General features: G+C 49.1%; 4 protein-coding genes across 4 annotated transcripts; 3 read left to right on the top strand and 1 right to left on the bottom strand.

Annotated features, from left to right (window-relative positions):
* Positions 1-219: 219 nt before the first annotated feature.
* Positions 220-3786, top strand: HOO65_040282 (uncharacterized protein; the record flags this gene model as incomplete). The annotated part of the gene is made up of 3 exons (XM_071002518.1): positions 220-246; positions 323-511; positions 619-3786. The coding sequence occupies 3 exons, from the start codon at positions 220-222 to the stop codon at positions 3784-3786; spliced, it is 3384 nt and encodes a 1127-aa protein (XP_070859125.1).
* A 1287-nt stretch (positions 3787-5073) lies between these two features.
* HOO65_040281 (uncharacterized protein) lies at positions 5074-5859 on the bottom strand (the record flags this gene model as incomplete). Its single annotated transcript, XM_071000621.1, has 1 exon — positions 5074-5859. One exon carries the CDS (start codon positions 5857-5859, stop codon positions 5074-5076), a length of 786 nt encoding a protein of 261 aa, XP_070859124.1.
* Positions 5860-8826: 2967 nt separating this feature from the next.
* On the top strand, positions 8827-18852 carry HOO65_040280 (Translational activator GCN1; the record flags this gene model as incomplete). Its single annotated transcript, XM_071002443.1, has 7 exons — positions 8827-8950; positions 9029-16383; positions 16453-16557; positions 16647-16987; positions 18104-18373; positions 18440-18590; positions 18709-18852. 7 exons carry the CDS (start codon positions 8827-8829, stop codon positions 18850-18852), a joined length of 8490 nt encoding a protein of 2829 aa, XP_070859123.1.
* A 1302-nt stretch (positions 18853-20154) lies between these two features.
* Positions 20155-22019, top strand: HOO65_040279 (serine hydroxymethyltransferase; the record flags this gene model as incomplete). Its single annotated transcript, XM_071002718.1, has 5 exons — positions 20155-20259; positions 20366-20422; positions 20495-20588; positions 20676-20813; positions 20872-22019. The coding sequence occupies 5 exons, from the start codon at positions 20155-20157 to the stop codon at positions 22017-22019; spliced, it is 1542 nt and encodes a 513-aa protein (XP_070859122.1).
* Between the last annotated feature and the right edge of the window lie 49 nt (positions 22020-22068).

Raw genomic sequence — 22068 nt, 5'->3', positions numbered from 1 at the left:
CCTCCTTCATTATTTTTCTCTCTTTTATTCCACTGTCTTTCCTTTTTTTCCCCTTTGCTTCCCAAGGCTGCTTGCCTTAAAACATACTGATCCCCCCCCCCCCCCCCATTCCCGCTTGCCGCTGTCCCTCTTTGGCACATTTCTCAGGAGGCTTCACAGAGCCAAACACACTCTTTTATGTGGTGATAATCTGTACATGAAGTGAGCGAGCCCGTCATCATGGATATGAATAGCCTCACAAATAGCGTAAGTGTATCGTATCGTCTACCTTTCGCTAATTTTGTCCCCTCCCGCTAACAAAAAAATACTTCTCAATCTCAAGTCGTCCGACCCTCGCGTGAACTCGGCCACTGCCAATTCTACCGGCGGCACCTTGAGCAAAATTAGTGTTTCTGGCACATCTAAAAGCTCTGCCTCGGCTTCGGCCTTGATCAGCACTCTTATTCCTGTCATCGTTTACTCCGCTTTATGTCTGTCCATCTTCTGGCTTTTGCGCCACAAGTTCCCGCGGGTGTATTCACCACGAACGATCCTAACGAGTTTTCTACCACAGTAGGTCTTTATGACTCGCCGCCTAGGGACATATCACCCACCTCTTTTCACAGCTACTAACCCCAGTTTCACCACAGAGAACGAAGCCAGCCGTTGCCTGGGCATCTCTTCAAGTGGGTGACTGCCTTCTTCAAAGTCGAAGATACTTTTGCGCTCCAGCATATATCTCTAGATGCCTATTTCTTCCTGCGCTTCCTAAAGGTCCTTTCTGGTCTATGTTTTGTTGGAGTCTGTATTACATGGCCCATCCTTCTTCCTATACATGCCCGAGGTGGCTCCGGCCTAAAACAGCTTGACAGCTTGACTATCGGCAATGTTACCGAGAAAAAAACATTTGTAGTCCATGCTCTCGTGTGCTGGCTATACTTTACCATTGTGCTCTACACCATCTATCGCGAGTGTATCTTCTACATCAATCTACGCAACGCCTACATGTTCGCGCCTTACCAGGCCCAACGACTATCTTCTAGAACTGTGCTGTTCACGTCAGTCCCCCCTCGCTACAGGGATCCAGCCCGACTGCGGAAGTTGTTTGGTGATTCTGTCCGTAACGTTTGGATCCCTAAAGATACATCTGACTTGGAGAAGCTTGTCGAGGAAAGAGAACAAACGGCCTTACGCTTGGAGAAAGCCGAGATTGCCCTCATTAAGCTCGCCAACAGACTACGCAAAAAGGCAATGGGCCAAGAGCCACCATCGGAAGCTCAGCAACTTGACCCTCAGTTCCAGCCTGACTTTGTCTTGGGCGAAAAACTTAGCACCCAGTCTGAGGTGCCATCATCTAGCTCGCCAGAAACCCTTTCGGATTCACATGTTCTCGGTAACAAGGATATCTTTGTAGGTAGCTCGGCCTCTCCACCTATCCACGACCAACATATTCCACCAAAATCAACAGTCACATCCGATTTTCAACCGTCGAAAGTTGACATCCAAGAGCAAATTGTAGCTCTCGATGCTCTCCAACAAGAATCTAGTAATGATTCAACCATCAACGGTACTGGCTCCAAAATAGCCTCGCTGTCTTCTCCGTCGCCTTCTGAAGCCGCTCCTGCGTCACCAACTAAGAGCGAATGCGCCATAGACGACGAAAAAGTACCCCATGTGTTAACTGAAGCCCCAGAACCTATTTCAACTCTTACGAAACTACAGGCTGATGATAAAGGAAAAGTCTGGTGCGAGGTCCAGCAAGACACTCAACCCCAACCAGAAGCCAATAATGTACCCGCCACAAAAGACAGTTCTACTGTTGATGTCGAAGTTGCCCACCCTCGCCTTCCTGATGTCAATGGCTCTGTCGCCGCCCAATGGGTCCCCGCTGAAATGCGCCCTGCCCATCGCCCTCTTGCCAACTTCTTCCGTCGCGTCGACACCATCAAGTGGACCAGAAAGCGCATTCGTATCCTAAATCCGCAGATCCGGAAGATGCGCAAGATGCTGCTTCAGGGTGAGGGCAAGCCTCTGGCCTCCGCCTTTGTCGAGTTCAGTAATCAGGCCGATGCAGAAAAGGCCTACCAGACACTAACTCACCATTTGCCCTCCCACATGTCCTCGCGCTATATTGGTGTTACGCCTGACGAGATTGTCTGGACGTCGTTAAACCTAACGTGGCTCAGCCTTTTGCTTCGCAAGTTTGGCATAGCCGGTGCTACCTTTGTCGGCATCATTTTCTGGTCTATCCCCTCTGCCTTTGTCGGTGCAATCTCCAACATCGAAGCCCTTGCCAAATATGTGACTTTTCTCGATTTCGTCTTAAAGTTCCCCGAGTTTTTGAAGGGCATTATCCAAGGCTTCCTCCCTGCACTCATGCTGTCCTTGCTTATGGCTATCGTGCCTTATCTACTTAGAGGTGCTGCTCGTACCGCTGGCGTCCCTTCGCTTTCTTTGATCGAGTTGTTTGTCCAAGAGTCATACTTTCCGTTTCAGGTGGTGCAGGTTTTCTTGATCACAACCATTTCGTCTGCTGCTTCTGCTGCTCTTATGGAGGTAGTCAAGTCTCCGTTCTCGGCCCCTTCGTTGCTGTCGGAGAACTTGCCCAAGGCCTCCAACTTCTACATTTCCTACATTCTCGTTCAGTGTCTTGCGGCCGGGGCTGGTGCTATGGTGCATCTGGTTGATCTTTTCAGACACCAAATCCTCGCACGTAATATGGACTACCCCCGCTCGGCGTTTAGGGTATGGCACCAGGTTCGGCCCGTTCATTGGGGGGCAATTTTTCCAGTCTTCACAAATATGGGCGTCATAGCGTTTTCATACTGCTGTATTGCGCCGGTTATCATGATCTTTGCTTCATGTGGCATCTTTGTCATCTATCTTGTCTATCGGTATAACTTGATGTTCACCTACAACTCCAACATCAATTGTCGCGGACTCGTTTATCCCAATGCCCTCTTGCAACTCTTGACTGGACTATACTTGGCAGAGATTTGCATGATTGGTTTGCTCGCGCTCAGAGTGGCGCTAGTGCCGATGATTATGATGGTCATGTTCCTCATTTTTACCGCCATGTGCCATGTTTCTATGTCAGCTGCTATCCGGCCTCTCCTATACAACCTCCCCCAGTCCCTTGCTGTTGAGAGCCACGAGCTGGCCCATGGTGGAAACTTCAACATTGGTAGTGATGACGTCATCCCAGACGATGTTACTCATACGGCTAATGGCGACACCAACATCCGCCTCAAGGCTCCTTCTGCCGATGTTGACGATGGCTACATCATTCCGAAGCACAGCAGCGATGTTGACCACGAAGAAATTGCATCCCGTGGCATGGAAGGTGCCGATCGCTTTGTCACTAGCATTTTTTCTATTGGAAAGCTCAAGCTTAGCGAAGCCACCCAGGCGCTAGATAAGACTCCTATTGGGCCTGTCGCGACGTACCTCAACCGCTGGATCAGCCCACCGCGAGACATGAAGCCTGGCTTTGTCATGCGCTGGCTCCATCCTGAAGTGTTTGATGACTTTGCAGCGATGCAGAAGCTTCTGCCACCTGAGTTGCCTAACCCGACGCTGACATACCCCGAAGACTATTCAAGCAAGGCGTACTGGCCGCCAGCGATGTCAGCACCGCCCATGCGGCTCTGGATTCCACGAGACGAGGCGGGTGTTAGCAAGCAGGAGGTTGAGCACACATCCAAAGTAGTCTCAATATCAGATGAGGGAGCAGAACTGCTTCCCAATGGCCGCATTCGGGCTGATGTGGAAAAGGCCCCGTTTTTTGAGGAGCGCATCGTGTATTAAGGGGTTGGAGGAGGCTCTGTTGGATTACTGGATTTCCCAAGCCGTCATCTTGTCTTATATTTTGATCATTTTATTTTCTGTATGGTTTGTTGCTATTTCTTCCTCTGTCTTCAGCCTTTCTTTTTTTTTTTTCGGATATTGGCGTCATTTTTAGCGTATCCTTCTACATGTTATCATAGAATCTCGCGTCTATATGGGCTCGACTTGACCTGGCGTCTCTTGTGCTTAGTTTTCCCCAAATAGGTGGGGAGAGGAGGGGTGTATGGTATGTACTCGGGGGTTTAATTATTCGTGGTTGTTGAATGTTGGGACGGATTTAATGGGCTTTCATAAATTCATATTACCTTTGTTTCCGCTGCAACCTTCCATGTTTTCACATTACCACCACCATGCATCGGCACGTTCTCTCTATCTTGTGCCGTCCGTTCGTTCCTCTTTCAAAACGCCTGTAACGACTCTCTTGTTTCACCTGGTTTGTGCCAAATCCGGGGGGCGATCCTTGTCAGGGGATGATGGTGTTCGTCAAGCCAGGAGTTACTGAGGGTTAGAGTGCTGTTCTATGTTGCGCACGGGCTCGAGTCTTTGTCTTCTTTGTTCCGGGCTTTAGCTTTGAGTTGTGTTTCAAACGAACAGCTTCAGCAGACTTTCCATCTCTATCCCGGCGATCATCCTCTCCGGTCTTCTCTGAGACAGCGCAAAGACATACAAGTCCTGGGGCTCGTTGTTCTCACCATCCTTCTTCCTGCTCCTCCCTCTTCGTCGCTGTCTTGTCTGCTCTAGATGTTGATATACAACGCCACACAGTATCCTATGCAACAACAATGTATAAAGTAGGAAAATTAAAGAATTAAATTTGTGGTATCGTGAATGCTTGTGCGCTGCCTCCTCTCACTGTGTATCTTCGCTGGATAATAGTATGCCCATGAGGCCGCATTACAAATGGACAAAAAAATACAAAGGAAAGAAAAAGAAAGAAAGAAAAACAAGAAGAGGTTCAACCCAGTTCCATTGCCCAAAAAATACCCCCAAAAAAAGGAAAATAAAACAAAAATGCGCCCCTCTCCCCTAAAAAAAAAAAGAAAAAAAAAGGCCTTGTCAAGTGTAGCACAGCTATGGAAGTATAGAGACAAGCCCCCCTCCCTGTCTACTTTTGTGCAAGTTTTCCTTTTTCCCCTCTTCTACTTCGCTTATGACATCAGCGGGTAGAAAAAAAAGGTTTTTTTTTTCTTTTCACCAGGTGCCTGGAATCAAGCCACAGCCACCAGAGCAGGACAGACAGTGCAAGGCTCAGCGAATCAAGCTCATCACCGCCTCGCTTGTCTCCTTCATCGCTTTTTGTAGATCTTCAGGCGATGGGGGCGCTTCTGCTTCCACGCCGTTCCTGCAAGGCATGCCCGCACCCTCGACGAGCTTATTCGCCTTGGCTGCAAGGCTCTTGAGGAACATTTCCTGCACGAGCAGCGTCGAGCTGGCCTGCTCAACAGCAGCCTGGAACTCAGGGTTTGTCCGAGCCAGCTCGTGGCGGCGCTCGGTACGCGCCTTTTCGCACTCGCAGATGTAGCGATCACGCAGCTGGCGCTCAAGTGCCCATTTCCGGCAACGCGCATCGTATTTACGACGGGCAGCAGCGGTTACAGCGGCCTTGTTACGTGTGCGTAGAGCAGCGGCTTCTTCGTGGCTTAGAACACTAGGCGTACGGGCACCAGAGACCGAAGCAGAGCCGACAGAGGGGGTAGGTCCGCCTGATAGCGAGAGAGACCCAGATACAGAAGACCAGCGGGATCGGGAGCCGCCTCGCGAGGGATAGTAGTCGTGGTCCGACTCCGAGTCAGAGGAGCGGATGGAGAATGCAGTTATAGACTTGCGGAGATCCTCGATGGTACCAGAGAAACGGGTGGATCGGGGTATTATAGACGATGTCTCGGTGTTGTTGGTATTGCTGGTAGTGTTCTGGGTAGGGCTAGGAAGGCCGGGGATAACTTGGCTGATGGCGTTCGCTCGCAGATTCTGGAGGAAGTCAAAAGTCTTGGTGCGCTGCGGCAGTGACTGAGACGGCTGCGTTATAGACGACATGATGCAGTTGTGATGGTGGGTGTGGTTTTGGTCTAAGGCGTAGGTGAAGTGTAGTACGTGATGGTATGGATGTGGTAGAAAGAGAAGGGGCTTCGTGTCGAGTTGTCTTGTTGTTTATGGCTTGAGGTGGAGGAGAGAGTCAAGAATAGACAAGAAAGAGGTTGTCCAAAGTTTGGGCTTGTTGGGCCTTAAAGCTGGATGGATGCCTTATAAAGATACAGAAGAGCTTAATAAAAGTAGATAATAAAAATGGCAGGAAAAAAATGAGGGAAAATGAGAAAATGAACAGCGAAGTGGTAGAAATAAGTTCAAGATATAAATAGAACACGGAGCAGAAACGGCAAGTTGCAAACGAAATGGAAAAAAAAACATGATTATATGTGGCCGTTTTAATTCTTTTAATTATAATTATAACTGACATGATAATGCAATCTTGGCCCAGTCCGCTCTTCTTTCTCTTTGTCGCTCTCTTTCTTTGTACGTCTTTCAAGGCCCTTGAAGCAGCAGCAGGGCAAGAAGCCGCCCACTACATAGACACCCACCCAAATGACCTTTTTTACTTTCTCACAAGCAAAATAGGAAAGAGCTTTGTGGTTTCTGTTTTTGACCAGGGCCCCGCCTTTATCTTGCTCTTTCCTCAGGTCCTCCTCGCTCGCCCTTCTTTACGAAAGCAAAGGGAAGAAAAAAAAGTCTGGGCTGTGCGTGCACCCTCCAGCCAATCAACGAGCAGCAGGGCGCAAGATCCATACTACCAGCCCGCCTTTTCTCTTCTTCTTTCCCTCTTCTTTCTTCTTTCTCGTACACGGCAGATCACTCTTTGACACCTGCGAACCAGGTCCTAATTAGGCTTAGCCTCCAGCCAACACTATATCACATGGGGACGCCCATGCCTCCATGTCCATACCAGTCAATGCCTCCTCTCCTTGCTATTACTTGAGCGTAGGCGTTTTTTTCTTCCGTCCTTGTGCTTGTCTTTCTTTCTTTCTTTCTTTAGTTCTTTAGTTCTTATTTTTCCGCTTGCGGCCACCCCTACTTGCCCTGCTATTTTCGGCGCCTTTCTCTTGTGTGTGTGTGTATGTATGCAATACATGCGTACCTTATTTTTCTCGTGAATTAGAGAACGGCCTTTGTCCTACTCGGGCTTATCCAGAGCAAGGCAAAACAAAGACATCCCATCCCGAATCCAGGAGTGCAGGTGCAGGTCTGGGCTAGAAGCACCTCTCTTCTAAGCTTGTCTCAGATGCTCTAGTCCCCAGTTTCACTATGCTATGACTACTAGTACTAGGACCCACCTCGGACCTGCTTTTGCAGCTCTGCGTGCTGCGTAGACAACGCTCCGTTCAGTTGTTTGATCCTCTTGCTCTGGTCTTGCCCTGCGCTCTATGCTCCCTGCCTCCCATATCTCCCCCCCCCCCCCCCCCCCGGGGGAAAGAAGCACGGCACGCGTCGAGAACAAGAGGCCTTCGATTCCAACGTACCTGACAAGAGAAGCAGAGACCCTAGCCAATCCCCTAAAGTACCTGACAAGAGAGGCAGAAGAAGCCCCCCTCTTGAGCTTTTCTCTTTCCTCCCCCTTGCCCGCTTCCCGTACCACCTCTTTGTCTCTATATATCGCCGGGATCTAAGTGTAAAAGGACATCGTCATCTCGTTCATACTGCATAAATAAGCCTCACATTAAATCTGTGCACCGCCATCAATAGACTAACAAGAGTGCGAACACGCTGATAAGTACATATCATACAGCTGTTAAGCCCCAAAGCGGTAGAAAAATCGCACATACATGTTTCATCGCCTGATTTCCTTCCTTCCCTTCTTTCTGAGCCGCGGCCAAATTAATCCGCTCTCTATCAAATTCCTTGCGCGTATTTTTCTGCTTTAAGGCGTGGGTGATTGTGCCTTAGTTGCCATGCCAAGAATAACTACATGTGCTAAAGAAAAAGAACACCAGAAAAAAACGCCTTGGCTGATAGGATAAGATAAGCTTTGTTTCTCGCTAGCTGTCGGCAGCTGGCAGCAGCAAGCGATTGGCTTTTCTAAGCACAGATAAACAAAACCCCCCCCCACCAACGCCAATGACCCCGCATTAGAAGTCTGAACCCTAACAGAACTATCTTAAAACTACACATACTACTTTGCTACCATGCAAATACCACAGTTTTGATACCAATCATTCGCAAGTTACTAGTAAGATAGGAATCAATAAATTCAACCCCCAAGAATTATACATGCAAACTGCGATGGGCAATTGTAGTTCAAGAAAACAAATACTTTCACATAACCTTTAGGCTGTTCTAATCATCTTTCCTATCCTTGATCTTTAGACTCATCATGCATCATCTTGACCTGGCCCACATTTTTGCTCGCGGCAGACAAAATCTTCACCCTTGGCTGTCGAGTTCTGTCATGATACAGCCAATTTAGACTGAGGGCAGGCTTGATACAGCTCGCTGACAGAAGAAGTAGGTGTGCTACATACAAACCTGAGAAAAATACCTCTTAAATCTCTGGAGCTCTGCCATCAAGTTTATTGGCGTAGTTGCTCAATCGGGACTTGTCTGAATACAAAGCCTTGTGTCCACAAGATACTTAGTGACCGCCGCGTAAGAAGTTTTTTTTCCCACTTTTGTCTCTTCCCACCTTACATTACTGCCGTCCGCTTCTCCATCTCAGCCTTCCCCTACCATCTTCACGCAAGGCTACATGCTGTAACAAGAGCAACGGCGCTCTTCAAATAATTGCATCAGACTTTGTTCTGTCCTGCTTCTTTTTGCCTGGCTCGCTCCCACCAAACAAAGAGGGACAAAAACCCAAGTACACAGGCCTGGCAACGTCCAGAATCTGATGTTTGGAGCTTATATCTAGTCTTTGGGACACTCCCACCCTCAATCATTCCCCCTTCGCTTGCATCCTGCTCTCTCAGTATTTATTTTTGCTCTTAAGATACCCATAAAGATCAATCAAGAGCCATGGTTGAAGCTTCCCCTCTCCCCGACTTTGATCTTGTCGGAGCCAAGCAGGCTGTCTTGTCGTCCTCGACTACGATTAGGATAGCTCAGTTCAAGACCATTGACGAGCGCCTCGCCAAAAAGAGTGAGTGATGATGGTACCTAAAATTCCTGTAAAATGCTCATATTCCGTTATCTGACTGCTGGAATCTCGTCATAATAGCCATAAACCCGGAATTGGTGCCCGGAATCCTCCGCCTCTTCCTCTACACCCTTGCCGCATACACCGATCGACCATCCCGCCGTGCCGTGCAATCATGCCTTGTATCACTACTCGCCAATTCCGATCTTGACGCCATTGCCCCCGTGCTTGAGCCCTTCGTCGCTGCTGTCTACCAACAATCTCAAAAGGACGGAGTTGCCCCTGGGGTTTCGTTTGTTATTGTTGAGTGGACTGCTCTGCTCGAGCAGCATTTAGGCCCTACTCCCCTCTGGCCTAAATTTGCTAAGCCAGTGCTACAAACGGCTGCCAATGCATTTGAAAAAACCCTTGCGCCCCAGGCAAAGACAAGTCTGGCCGATTCTGCTACTACGATCACACGTCGTGGCTTGCGCAAACTCTTCTCTACGAGTCCAGATGTCGAGAAAACCGTTAAGGAGGCTGTAGCTATTCTAACCGCCAAGGGCCCTGCCTCAGCCGCCAGGAATGCGCCCTTTCTCGGCGTTATTGCTGGTGTCTCATCGCGCATTGAAAAGGCAAAACCTGTACTACAGTCCCTCAAGTCTGACTACTTTGCGTTTTATGCCCGCGAGATTGTCGGCTCCAAGACCGCTGTCCCTGCACACATTGCTGGTGCATGGTCCGATTTCTTCTCCAACTTTGCGACCGTCGAAGACTTTACCGCTGAGCTTGTCTCTGCGCTTGAAAAGGGCCTCCTGCGTGCTCCCGAGATTGTACTCACAAGCATCTTGGTGCCGCTTGTGACCAGTTTACCCACTTCGTACGACCTGTCACAAGCCCTGGTGGCTAATCTGCTGAAGTCTATCTTGAGCTCCGTTAAATCATCCAATGCCGTTATTCGTCAAGGATCTGTAGTGGCTTTTAAATCCATCGTAGCCAAGTCATACAATCACGATTTGTTAGCTAAGGCTGCTGATGAGATTCTCACACCTCTCAAGGCGGGTAAACTGCCCTCAGCTGACCACAGAGTCATGCATGCCGACATGCTAGATTCTATCCCCTTGTCAAGTGGTGTTGCTGACAAGGTGACTATTGCTTTGGCTTCAGTCACTGCGAAGGAGGGCAATGAGGCCGCCCTGTCTAGCGAAACTATTGCTTTGACCAAGGCTAGCCTGTTTTCTGTAAAGAACGGAACTGAGCTCCCTAAGCCTGTACTTGATGCCTATGCCAAGGGCTTGGTAGACAAGAAAATACCTACCCGTCGTTTGTGGCTGTTCCGAACTGGATCTCTAATCTTGGAAGCTGCTCGCCAGGAAATTGCCTCTCCTGCTACGATCAAGTTTGCTGAAGCTGTTGTACCTAAGCTGCTTGATGGTCTTGTGGAAGTCAACAACAACTGCATGACTGCTGCCCAATCTGGTGCTATAGTTGGGGCTTATATAACTATGGCTCTTGTTCCTGCATTGGGCAGCTCCCTCTCAAGCGACATCATTTCTGCCGCCCTCGCTAAGGCTGCTGTATACAAGACTGCGTTGAGCGTGGGAGGAAAGTCTTCTTTTCTTCTGAATCCTAGAATTTATGCTAAGCTGACCTCCACTGATGATCTGGTTTGGTTCTCACGTGCTATCTTCTCTGTGAATGGGAGCACGCTGGAGTCTATTGACGGCGCTGTCTCTCTCGCGTGGGCTGAAGCTGTTCTTTTTATTACTTGCTCTTCTGCTGTCCCTCATCTTGTCAGTCAAGAAGCTCGCAAATGCCTCTCCGAAAAGTACGCTGAGGCACCTAGTGCTATTGGATCTTTGTTGATTTCTGGTGTATGGGACTGGCTCCATAAAATAGAGACGGCTGATAAAGAGTCGGCGGTTGTGATCTCCAAGAGCGAGAACGCCCTCCTCTACCCCGCTATCCGGTCCTTTTGCTTGAGTGTTGATGAGCGCAAGCAGTTAAATATGAAGGTTGCCGACGAAGTTCTGGAGAAACAAATGTGCTCACTATTAGTCCTTCTTCGCGATGACTTGATACCGAGAAGTAGCTGGATTGAGCTGACGATCAAGATCGGTATTGATCCTGGCTCACTGGCAGTTAAGTATCAGGAAGAACTGATTGCTCAGATTCTTGAGAGGACTAAATCTGAAGAAAGTCTTAGTGTCCGAACATCTGCCTACAAAGCTACCTCCGAACTGGCGTTCGTTGCCCCTGAGACTATGACGTCACGTATTGTTGAGTTAATCAAAGAGTCTTTGGATCCTGATCAACTGGAGAACATTGGTCCTATGGAGGCTGCAATTTACAAGACTCCCGCTGGCACTGCCTTTGTCGATGTCTTATCAAAGAAGGCTCAAGTCGTACCGAACAAGAATTCTAAAGACTATGAGGTTTTGAAGTGGGAGGAGGAACTCCGCAGCTCAATTGCCAAGAAAAAGGGCACCGAGAAGAAGCTTTCTGCTGATGATCAGGCAAAGGTCAACGCACAACTCAAAAAGGAGGCTGGTATACGTGAATACATTGGGAAGACTGTTTCAAAGATCCAGCGTGGTGTTGGCATTGTGAAAGCTCTAGCTACTGGCCCACCTACTGAGGCCTCGCTGTGGATGCAAGCCGCTGTTGACTGTCTCTTGCGGTCGATCGACTCTGGCGCCTGTCTCATTTCTGGCGATGTGGCTCCTCAAGCCTTCATTGCATGCTCGGAAAGATGCAGTACTCGCCTTGGGAACAACCGCCAATTTGTCGGTATTGCTACCCTGCGTGCACGGGGTGTTACTGACTTGTCTAAAGACCTCCAGGAGGAGCCCCTCGGTGAAATGGTCACTCGTATTCTGTATAAACTACGATTTGCAGCAGAGCAACGTCCCTTTGACACTGTTTCGCTGATTTATCTGTTGCCACTCGTCTTCCACATTCTTCAGAGCGGTGGTGTTGGTTCTGTCGAAGAAGACCGTGATGTGCAGGTTGTTTTAGCGATTGAGATTTTGTCTTTCCACGCTGATATTTGCTCTGATGAAGCTGTCCCTCGCCTCGAAATTCTAGCCTCACTTATTGTTGCTATGCAGAGATACAACGCTCACTACAAAATTATCAAGGAGTGCCTTGCGCATGTTACTCGCTCAGTCGCCCCTAATATGTCTGTCGCTGAGATGCAGGCTCTGGCCAAGGGCGCCATTGTCGCGGAAGCCAATGTTCGCTCGGCTGTTTTGCAGTCAATTAGCAGCGATGTTGACATGAGCGAGCTCGACTTCTCTAATGAGATTTGGATCGCTGCCCATGACGACGACAATGAGAACAAGGTGCTTGGTCTAGAAATCTGGATGGAAAGTGACTTCAAATTGACTGAAGATGTTCCCCAGAAGATGCTTCCTTTCCTTGAGAGTAAAGACTATCAGCTGCGTGTTGCTAGCGCCCGCGCACTAGGCGATGCTATCAAGGCCCATGACTCCGCTCTGGATTCTGTGATCCTTAGCCTTGAATCTTCGTATGTTGAGTTGTCCAAACCTCGTGTACAGCTTTTGGATGAGTATGGAATGCCCAAGAAAATGGACCTCTCGGATCCTTGGGAGGCTCGCCAAGGTCTGGCCCTAGCATTCAAGGAACTGGCGCCATACTATACCACTGTCCAGCTGGATGCTCTGTTCGACTTCCTCATTGAAAAGGGGCCCTTGGGTGACAAGAACGCCAACGTCAGAGGCCAGATGCTGGATGCCGCGATTCATGTGATTGACCTTCGTGGCAAGATCCTAGTTGAGAAGCTGATGAAATCCTTTGAGAAGACCCTACAGATTCCGGATAAGGCTACTGAGTTTTCGGATCGCATAAATGAGGCTGTTATCATCATGTATGGCGCTCTAGCACGCCATTTAGCTGCTAGTGATGCTCGCCTACCTATAGTCATCGAGAGGCTGATTGCTACTCTGAGCACTCCCTCTGAAACTGTCCAATATGCCATTGCTGAGTGTCTGCCCCCCCTAGTCCGTTCATACGGCTCCAAATCTACCAAGTATATTGAGCAGATTCTTGAAACCTTGGTGAATTCCAAGAGCTTTGCTATCCAGAGAGGCGCCGCCTACGGTCTGGCTGGTCTGACTATGGGCCATGGCATTGGTTCCTTGAGAGAGCAGCGTATCATGTCTTCGCTTCGATCAGCTGCTGAGAACAAAAAGGAGCCGCATCAGCGTGAGTCTGCATTCCTCGCTTATGAGTTGTTGTCAGTCATCTTAGCCCGTCTGTTCGAGCCTTACGTGATTCAGACCGTGCCCCAGCTGCTGGCTGGTTTCGGTGACAGCAACTCTAACGTGCGTGATGCTTGCCTGGAGGCGTCTAAAGCTTGCTTTAGACAGCTGAGTTCCTATGGTGTTAAGAAGATTCTTCCCACCCTACTCAATGGCCTTGATGAGGACCAGTGGCGTAGCAAAAAGGGTGCCTGTGAGCTGCTAGGTGCTATGGCTTATCTTGATCCCCAACAACTGGCTTTTAGTCTTCCAGAGATCATCCCTCCTTTGACCTCAGTGCTCAACGACAGTCACAAGGAAGTCAGAGCCGCTGCGAATAAGAGTTTGAAGAGGTTTGGTGATGTCATTAGCAACCCTGAAGTCAAGTCTTTGGTGGACATTCTGCTCAAAGCCCTTAGCGACCCTACTAAGTACACGGACAATGCTCTCGACTCGCTCATCAAGGTGCAGTTTGTACACTACTTGGATCCTCCCTCGCTGGCCTTAGTTACCCGTATCTTGCAACGTGGCCTAGGAGATCGCTCCAACACCAAACGCAAGGCTTCTCAGGTCATTGGATCACTAGCTCACCTTACCGAAAAGAAAGACCTTATCAGTCATCTGCCCGTGCTAGTTGCTGGCCTAAAGATTGCTGTTGTGGATCCAGTGCCGACTACTAGGGCTACTGCGTCTCGCGCTCTGGGTTCTCTAATGGAGAAACTGGGCGAAGATGCTCTGCCAGATCTGATTCCTGGCCTCATGCAAACCCTCAAGTCAGACACTGGTGCTGGAGATCGTCTGGGCTCTGCCCAAGCCTTATCGGAAGTTTTGGCTGGCTTGGGAACTTCTCGTCTGGAGGAAACTCTGCCTACAATTTTGCAGAACGTCGAGTCTTCCAAAGCCTCAGTCAGAGAGGGTTTTATGTCTCTATTCATTTTCTTGCCTGTGTGCTTCGGGAACAGCTTCTCGGGGTACCTCTCGCGTATTATTCCTCCCATTTTGGCTGGTTTGGCTGATGATGTGGAGTCTATTCGTGAAACTGCCCTCCGTGCCGGTCGTCTTCTAGTTAAGAATTTTGCCGCCAAGGCTGTTGACTTGCTGCTGCCTGAGCTAGAGCGTGGTCTGGAAGATGATAGCTACCGTATTCGTCTCAGCTCCGTGGAGCTGGTTGGGGACCTGTTGTTCAACCTTACCGGTATCAGTGCTTCTGACGAGGATCGCGATGACGATGAGGATGCTGTTCGCGAAGCTGGTGCTTCTCTCAAGGAGGTTTTGGGTGTCGAGAAACGCGACAAAATTTTGTCTGCCTTGTACATCTGCCGCTGTGATACTTCAGGTGCTGTACGCGCTGGAGCTGTGGCTGTGTGGAAGGCACTGGTTCCTAGCCCACGTATTCTCAAAGAGCTTGTGCCTACTCTTTCTCAGCTCATTATTCGCCGTCTAGGCAGCTCAAACATGGAACACAAGGTCATCGCTTCCAATGCGCTGGGCGAGCTTATCCGCAAGGCTGGAGACAATGTCCTTTCTACCTTGCTTCCCACTTTAGAGCAAGGCCTTCTAACGACAAACGACACGGATGCTCGCCAGGGTATTTGTCTAGCCCTCAAGGAGCTCATTGGCTCTGCTACGCCTGAGGCTTTGGAGGATCATGAGAAGACGCTTATCTCCGTCGTTCGCACTGCCATCACTGATTCCAACGCTGAAGTTCGCGAGACTGCTGCTGAGGCTTTTGATGAGCTGCAGAATCTCTTTGGAAAGCGTGCTATTGATCAGGTTCTGCCTTATCTGCTCAATATTCTGCGCAACCCCGAGGATGCAGATAATGCCCTACAGGCTCTACTCACTTTGCTTACTGAGAGCACTCGTTCCAATGCTATTCTCCCCAACCTTATCCCTACTCTCACTACACCTCCAATTTCAGCCTTCAATGCTCGTGCACTTGCTGCACTCTCCAAGGTGGCTGGCGCCGCTATGAACCGCCGTTTGCCCAATATCATCAACTCATTGATGGATAACATTATTAACTGCACGGATCCTACTCTCAAGGAAGACCTAGATAACTCTTTCGATATAGTTATCTTGTCTATTGATGATGAGGACGGCCTCAACACGCTGATGAGTGTGATGCTTCAGCTACTCAAGCATGACGACCACCATCGTCGTGCTTCGATGGGCTTCCACATGGCCAAGTTCTTCTCTAGCGCCTCCGTTGACTACTCACGTTACAACCAGGACATTGTTCGCACTCTACTCAACTCCTTTGACGACCGCGATGCCGACGTTGTCAAGGGCGCCTGGGCTGCTCTCAGCGAGTTTACTAAGAAGCTTAAGAAGGATCAAATGGAGGCTTTGGTAAATTCTACGCGCCAAATCCTACAGCGTGTTGGTATTGCCGGCGCTCCTCTCCCCGGTTTCGAGCTGCCTAAGGGTATTAGCGCAATCTTGCCTATCTTCCTGCATGGCCTCATGTATGGAGGCACAGATCAGCGTACACAGTCAGCCCTGGCCATTTCGGACATTGTTGACCGCACTAGCGAGGCCTCTCTGAAGCCTTTTGTTACCCAGCTTACCGGTCCCTTGATTCGTGTAGTATCTGAGAAGTCTACTGAAGTCAAGTCGGCCACGCTATTGACCTTGAATACGCTGCTAGAGAAGATGCCTACTGCTCTCAAGCCTTTCATGCCACAGCTGCAACGTACCTTTGCCAAGGCCTTGGCCGACACTACCAGCAGCTCGCTTCGTAACCGTGCTGCTCGTGCCCTTGGTACTCTAATCAAGTACACGCCCAGAATCGACCCCTTGATTGCGGAACTAGTCACGGGCAGCAAGACAGCTGACCCTGGTGTCCGCACTGCTATGCTAAAGGCTTTGTACGAGGTCATTAGCAAAGCTGGTAGCAATATGGGCGAGGCTGGCCGCACTGCTATTTTGGGTATGATTGACAGTACTGAGGCTGATGAGAACAACCTGGAGATGACTATCACCAACGCTAAACTACTGGGAGCTCTTATTAAGAATGTTCCAGAGGATATTGCAATTACGTTGATAAAGAATCGTGCTATGCCTTCAGCATTCACTTCATCATCGATTCTAGCGCTAAACTCCGTCTTGGTCGAAGCACCCACAACTATTCTAGAATCGCCACTTCATGAGGCTCTGCCCGACGTTCTAGTTCGTGGTATTAAGCACAAGACTGTAAGCTTTTCTCCTTTTTACTTCTTCATTAAACAAATTATATTACATATGCTAACAATCAAAACTTAGCCTTTCATTGCTGAGAACTCCATCTTGGCTACCGGAAAGTTCTTGATGAACGAGTCACCCAAGGCCTTTGAGACTACAAAGCTCATTTTCGAGACTATTGCTGAGGTCATACAGCCTGGGCATGCCGTGGACGGACGCCGCCTTGGTCTAGTGCTGATTCGCACTCTAGCCCGCATAAATATGGACATGGTTAGGCCCCACTTGGCACTTCTAGCCCCCAGGTCTTTGCCGGTGTGCGTGATACTGTTATCCCTGTCAAACTGGCTGCTGAACAGGCTTTCGTCAGCCTTTTCAGCGTACCGGAGGAGGAAGGCCATGTCTTTGAAAAGTACATGGCCGGCCCTGGGGCCGAAATGGCGCCCAATGCCAAGCGCAGCATGCAAGACTACTTCAAGCGTGTGGCGCTGAGACTAGGCGCTCAGGTCAACGAGCGTAGAGAGGCGGAAGGTGGTGTTGGTGGACTAGGCTTGTCAAATGATGAGATGGAAGATGAGAAGGAGCTTCTGAGTGTAGGCAAGATTGAGATGGGTGACGTGTTTGACTAAATATGTTGCTCTACGAGTTAAGAGTATAGAGCTAGTACTGGCTGATATTGGTGCTTCTAACCAGTAGAAGGGATTTGTGCGATGGTCTTTTTTTTCTACTTCACTTGCATTTTATTTTCCCATTTTTCCTTGATATTTGGTCTATCATAAAAAGTTTCGGTTTTCTTGCACACTGGCTTATAATGACTACATAGCAAAAAACAGTCCAGGTTTATAATTAGTCCATACAATACTATTATCATGCTCTTTTTGTGCTACTTACCAAGGTGTCGCAAGGGCGGTTAAATTACAACTATTTTTAACTAATGTCCAACCCACACTGCTCACCGCCCTTAACCAACCAAACCTTTATCACTATCTAGCTCTTAGGGCGTGCTCCACTTTACATCACGTGCACTTTCACGTTTGCGCACAACAAGCAGCACACCAAAAAATGCCCTCTCGGCCCATTCCTAAACAAGGCGCCAGCTCCACTTTTCCCACAACTTCACCCCCCTCAGAACTACTGCTGAGAAATTCTGGTCCGTCCTGATTATTCTTACGACTTTTCCCTTGATCCAGCACCCCATTCACGACCACCGGACTCAAGATGTGAGTAACAACATGGCCCTAGTATTCTAAGCATTTTCGGATCTTTTTATTGAGAGGAACACTCAAACCGCACGCATCATTTGTTTTGCTGGCTGCGCTTCTTCGTCGATCGATAAACGATATTTTCATCCTTGGCTGGGCCGTTTGTGATGTGGCTACCGACTCGGCGGATACCTTTCGTTGGCACGATTTCCATTTTTGCAGACCTTTCGAAGACGAATCTCGGTTCATCTCTTATCAGCAACTCCTTGAACGTGTTTCAAAGTGATAGCTTCATTTTTGCCGACGCCAATGTTACCGACAATACATTTTTATTTCTTGCCTCATGGTGTTGCGAGCTGTATATTAGTCGTATCACTCTCTGCCTTGGCCTAGCCTCTTGGCCATCATTTCTCCGTCCGGCCACATGATGAACTTGTTCTCGATCGACGATAGAAGAAAACGCATACATGCAAATGGAATCAACGGCTTATCCAAGTTACGGGATACTAATCATAATATTTTTTCCCATGTAGGGTTAACCTGACGACTCAGAAGCGCCTCGCTGCGTCTGTCCTCGGCTGCGGCCAGGGCAAGATCTGGCTGGACCCCAACGAAGTCACCGAGATTGCCACTGCCAACTCTCGCCAGTCTATCCGCAAGCTGGTCTCCGACGGTCTCATCATCCGCAAGCCTGTCACCATGCACTCCAGATCGCGCGCCCGTGAGCTGAACCTGTCTCGGAGAGACGGTCGCCACCGTGGCTTCGGTAAGCGCAAGGGTACTGCCGATGCCCGTCTGCCCAGGTACGTTTGATCTTTCCATAGTTGTACGTTGCATCTTCAGCGGATTTAAGACTAACAGCCCTATAGCCAGGTCCAGTGGATGCGCCGCCTGCGTGTCCTGCGCCGCCTCCTGGTCAAGTACCGTGCCTCCGGCAAGATCGACAAGCACCTGTACCACGAGCTCTACCACCTGAGCAAGGGTAACACCTTCAAGCACAAGCGTGCCCTCGTCGAGCACGTACGTAATTCCTTTTCACAACCCAGTTTCCTCAGTCTTTCCCGTGTTAAGCGGGAGATCAGACTTGGTTGCAATTTTTCCTCTCCTTCAGAATACCAGTTTCTAACCCCCAGTACAGATCCACCGTGCCAAGGCCGAGAAGCTCCGTGAGAAGACCCTCAAGGAGGAGATGGACGCCAAGCGTGCCAAGACCAAGGCTGCTCGTGAGCGCAAGCTGGAGAGACAGACGGCGAAGCGGAATGCTCTGCTGGCTGATGAGTAAACAGAGTAAACAAGCAGCAGAACAAAACAACATACTCAAAAAAATGGGAATTCATCATCAGCACATGGAAAGCCGAAACGAATACACTTGGTGTGACCGAGATGAGAGATTATGAAAGGAAATAAAAGCGGGAGAAGAGAAAGAATAACTTCTTTTTTTGGCGCCGTAACGACAAGAAAATTGGTTGGCGGTTGCCAAGATAGAGAGTAAAAACGGGTTCATTCATCGCAAGATCTCTTCGTTTTTTTTTTCGCCATTTCTTGAAAGCCTATTCTCTGATCTTCTCCTATTTACTGGATGAATTCTTGGGGTTATCTTTTTTTTTTCCATGATGTGTATCCAGTGGGATGGTGGTGAGGGGAACTTGTTTTTCTTTTTTAACCCTGATCAAATGGTCAGCTAGTCCTGTAGGTTATGTCAGTATTGGTCATCTGTTTACTATAATGGTACCTTTTACTTTCATATCACTCATTAGCCAAGTATGGTGAGCGATTAGCTGTAGTGTTTTGTTGCGGCTGATCACGTGGTGTAAACACTGTAGGCATATTTAACCCTAACGTAATGAGTTCCTGCCCTCTCATACTCAATCTTGCAGCATTTGTATCCCGGATCAAAGGATTTCATGTCAAACCCCGCGGACACCATAGCAAATGACAACACCCTCTACAGAGTGTTGATAAGGATTTTTTAACGGGATCGAGTCAAAATAGCGGGGGGTATCCAAGACCGCGGAAAAGAAGTTGATGGCTTGTAGTATGTTTATACTTGTGTTTACGTGTGGTAAGAAGTAGTGCGGACTCCTCCATAAAACGACATCTCAAAGATCAACGAGCCTATGCTAAGCTGCAAAATTGTTGGTACTTTTTTGTAACCGAGGTATAGAGTAGAATTAATGGCCATTTTGTAGTAGACTTCTGACTGTCGACCTAGCTTTACTGAACAAACAACCTATCCATCTACTTGTCTACCCCCACTCTTTTCCGGTTTGCGGATTCCTATTAAGGAATCAACCTGCGTTATCGATACAAGCTTCGGAAGAAGGTAGTTACTCGTTCAAGTTATTCATCGGACGTTGAACGCAAAGTTCCCGCCCATTAGAGTTTCCGGTGAACACATTGACATTCTCATTCCTTTTTCTCTTCAGAAAAATATTTCCTTCCCCCCTCTTTCTTCTCTCACTGCTATAATTTCCTGGCACCTTGCTTTTCTTTTTCCTCCCTCTACAATAGCCCAATTTATTACATAATGCCGATGCGTGGAGTTCGGGGTGTTGTCAGCCTGTTGGCTAGACCCGTTGCGCCCATGTTGGGGGTTTCCCGTGCTGCGCAACTGGGAGGCAAGGCTGTTGGCTCCGGTGTTTTACGGACGAGAGGCTATGTTTCTAGCGCCTTCGAAGGCCAGCAAACGGTGAGTGTTCTTTCTTTTTTGCAGGCGGGAATGTTTCTTTCCATGGCTCCTCGGAAAGCTTGCGTTGTTGGTGCAGGAGCTAACATGAACTCTTTGGCGATGATAGTTGCTTGCGGAGAGCCTTTCTCAGGCCGATCCAGCTGTGTACGACATTATTGAGAAGGTAAAGTTTTTCCAAGATATAATTTGGCGCAAAATTGTGCTTGCTAACCCTTTCGCTATTGCTACTCTCTAGGAGAAAACTCGCCAGAAGAACTTTGTTAATTTAATTCCGTCGGAAAACTTCACGTCAGAGGCTGTTCTTGAGGCTCTTGGCAGTCCTATGCAGAGTCTGTTTATCCGTTTCCTCCCTCATCAACGGCGAGTCGCTTTTACGCTCGTGTGATTGCAGTCACACTAACTGGTCCCGCTTCTAGACAAATACTCCGAAGGCTATCCCGGAGCTCGCTACTATGGTGGAAATGAATTCATTGACATATCAGAGCGCCTTTGCCAGCAGAGAGCTCTGGAGACTTTTAATCTTAAGCCCGATGACTGGGGCGTCAATGTGCAGCGTAAGTGGAACTTTCTTAGACAACTTGTAGTAACATTTTTTCAACTAACACCCACCAGCCCTTTCTGGAGCCCCTGCCAACCTTTATGTCTACGGTGCACTTCTTCATACCCACGACCGTCTGATGGGACTGGACCTTCCCCACGGAGGCCATCTCTCCCATGGATACCAGACGCCCACCAAAAAGATTTCCGCCGTCTCAAAGTACTTTGAGACTTTCCCATACCGCCTGAACGAAGAAACTGGGTGCATTGACTACGACCAGCTAGAGCAAAATGCTCTACTGTACCGCCCCAAGATTATTGTCGCTGGAGCCAGTGCCTACAGCCGGCTGATTGATTACAACCGCATGAGAGAAATTTGCGACAAGGTCGGGGCGTACTTGATGGCTGACATTGCGCATATTTCCGGCATGCTTGCTGCTGGTGTCCTGCCCGGCCCTTTTGACGTTGCTGACATTGTGACCACCACAACCCACAAAAGCCTTCGTGGCCCTCGCGGCGCCATGATTTTCTATCGCAAGGGGGTTCGTCGTGAGAATCCCAAGACCAAGAAGCCCGAATTCTACGACCTGGAAGGCCCTATCAACTCGTCGGTTTTCCCCGGCCACCAGGGAGGTCCTCACAACCACACGATAACTGCACTTTCTGTGGCTCTAAAGCAGGCCCAATCTTCTGAGTTCCGTGCCTACCAGTCCCAGGTCCTGGCCAACTCCCAAGCCTTTGCTAACCGTCTGGGCCAGTCGCCAGAGAAGGGCGGTCTAGGATACAAGCTTGTCAGCGGCGGGACTGACAACCATCTTGTTCTTGTTGACTTGAAACCTAACGGCATTGACGGCAGTCGTGTTGAACGCATATTAGAGCTTGTTGGCGTTGCGTCAAACAAAAACACAGTTCCCGGTGATAAATCGGCTATGGTGCCTGGTGGCCTGCGGATGGGTACACCAGCAATGACTACTCGCGGCTTCACCGAGGCCGACTTTACGCGCGTGGCGGACATTGTACACCGTGCCGTTGGAATTGCTATAAGACTTAACAAGGAGGCACGCAAGGCAGCAACGGACAAAGGAGAGAAACTGCCGGGTAAGCTGAAGCTGTTTATGGACTATGTTGGCGATGGTAGCGAGGACCCCGAGATTGCTGTACTACGCAGTGAGGTTGCTAGCTGGGTCGGCACGTACCCCCTACCTTGGGCTGCGGCCAAATAAAAAGGACGGCTGGTCGTATGAGTGAAGCTACGCTTGGTTTGTGATTATT

This window comes from Ceratocystis lukuohia (assembly GCF_044167205.1).
Source record: "Ceratocystis lukuohia strain C4212 chromosome Unknown Supercontig4_pilon, whole genome shotgun sequence".
NCBI lineage: Eukaryota > Fungi > Ascomycota > Sordariomycetes > Microascales > Ceratocystidaceae > Ceratocystis > Ceratocystis lukuohia.
This window is presented reverse-complemented; position numbering and strand designations above follow the sequence as displayed.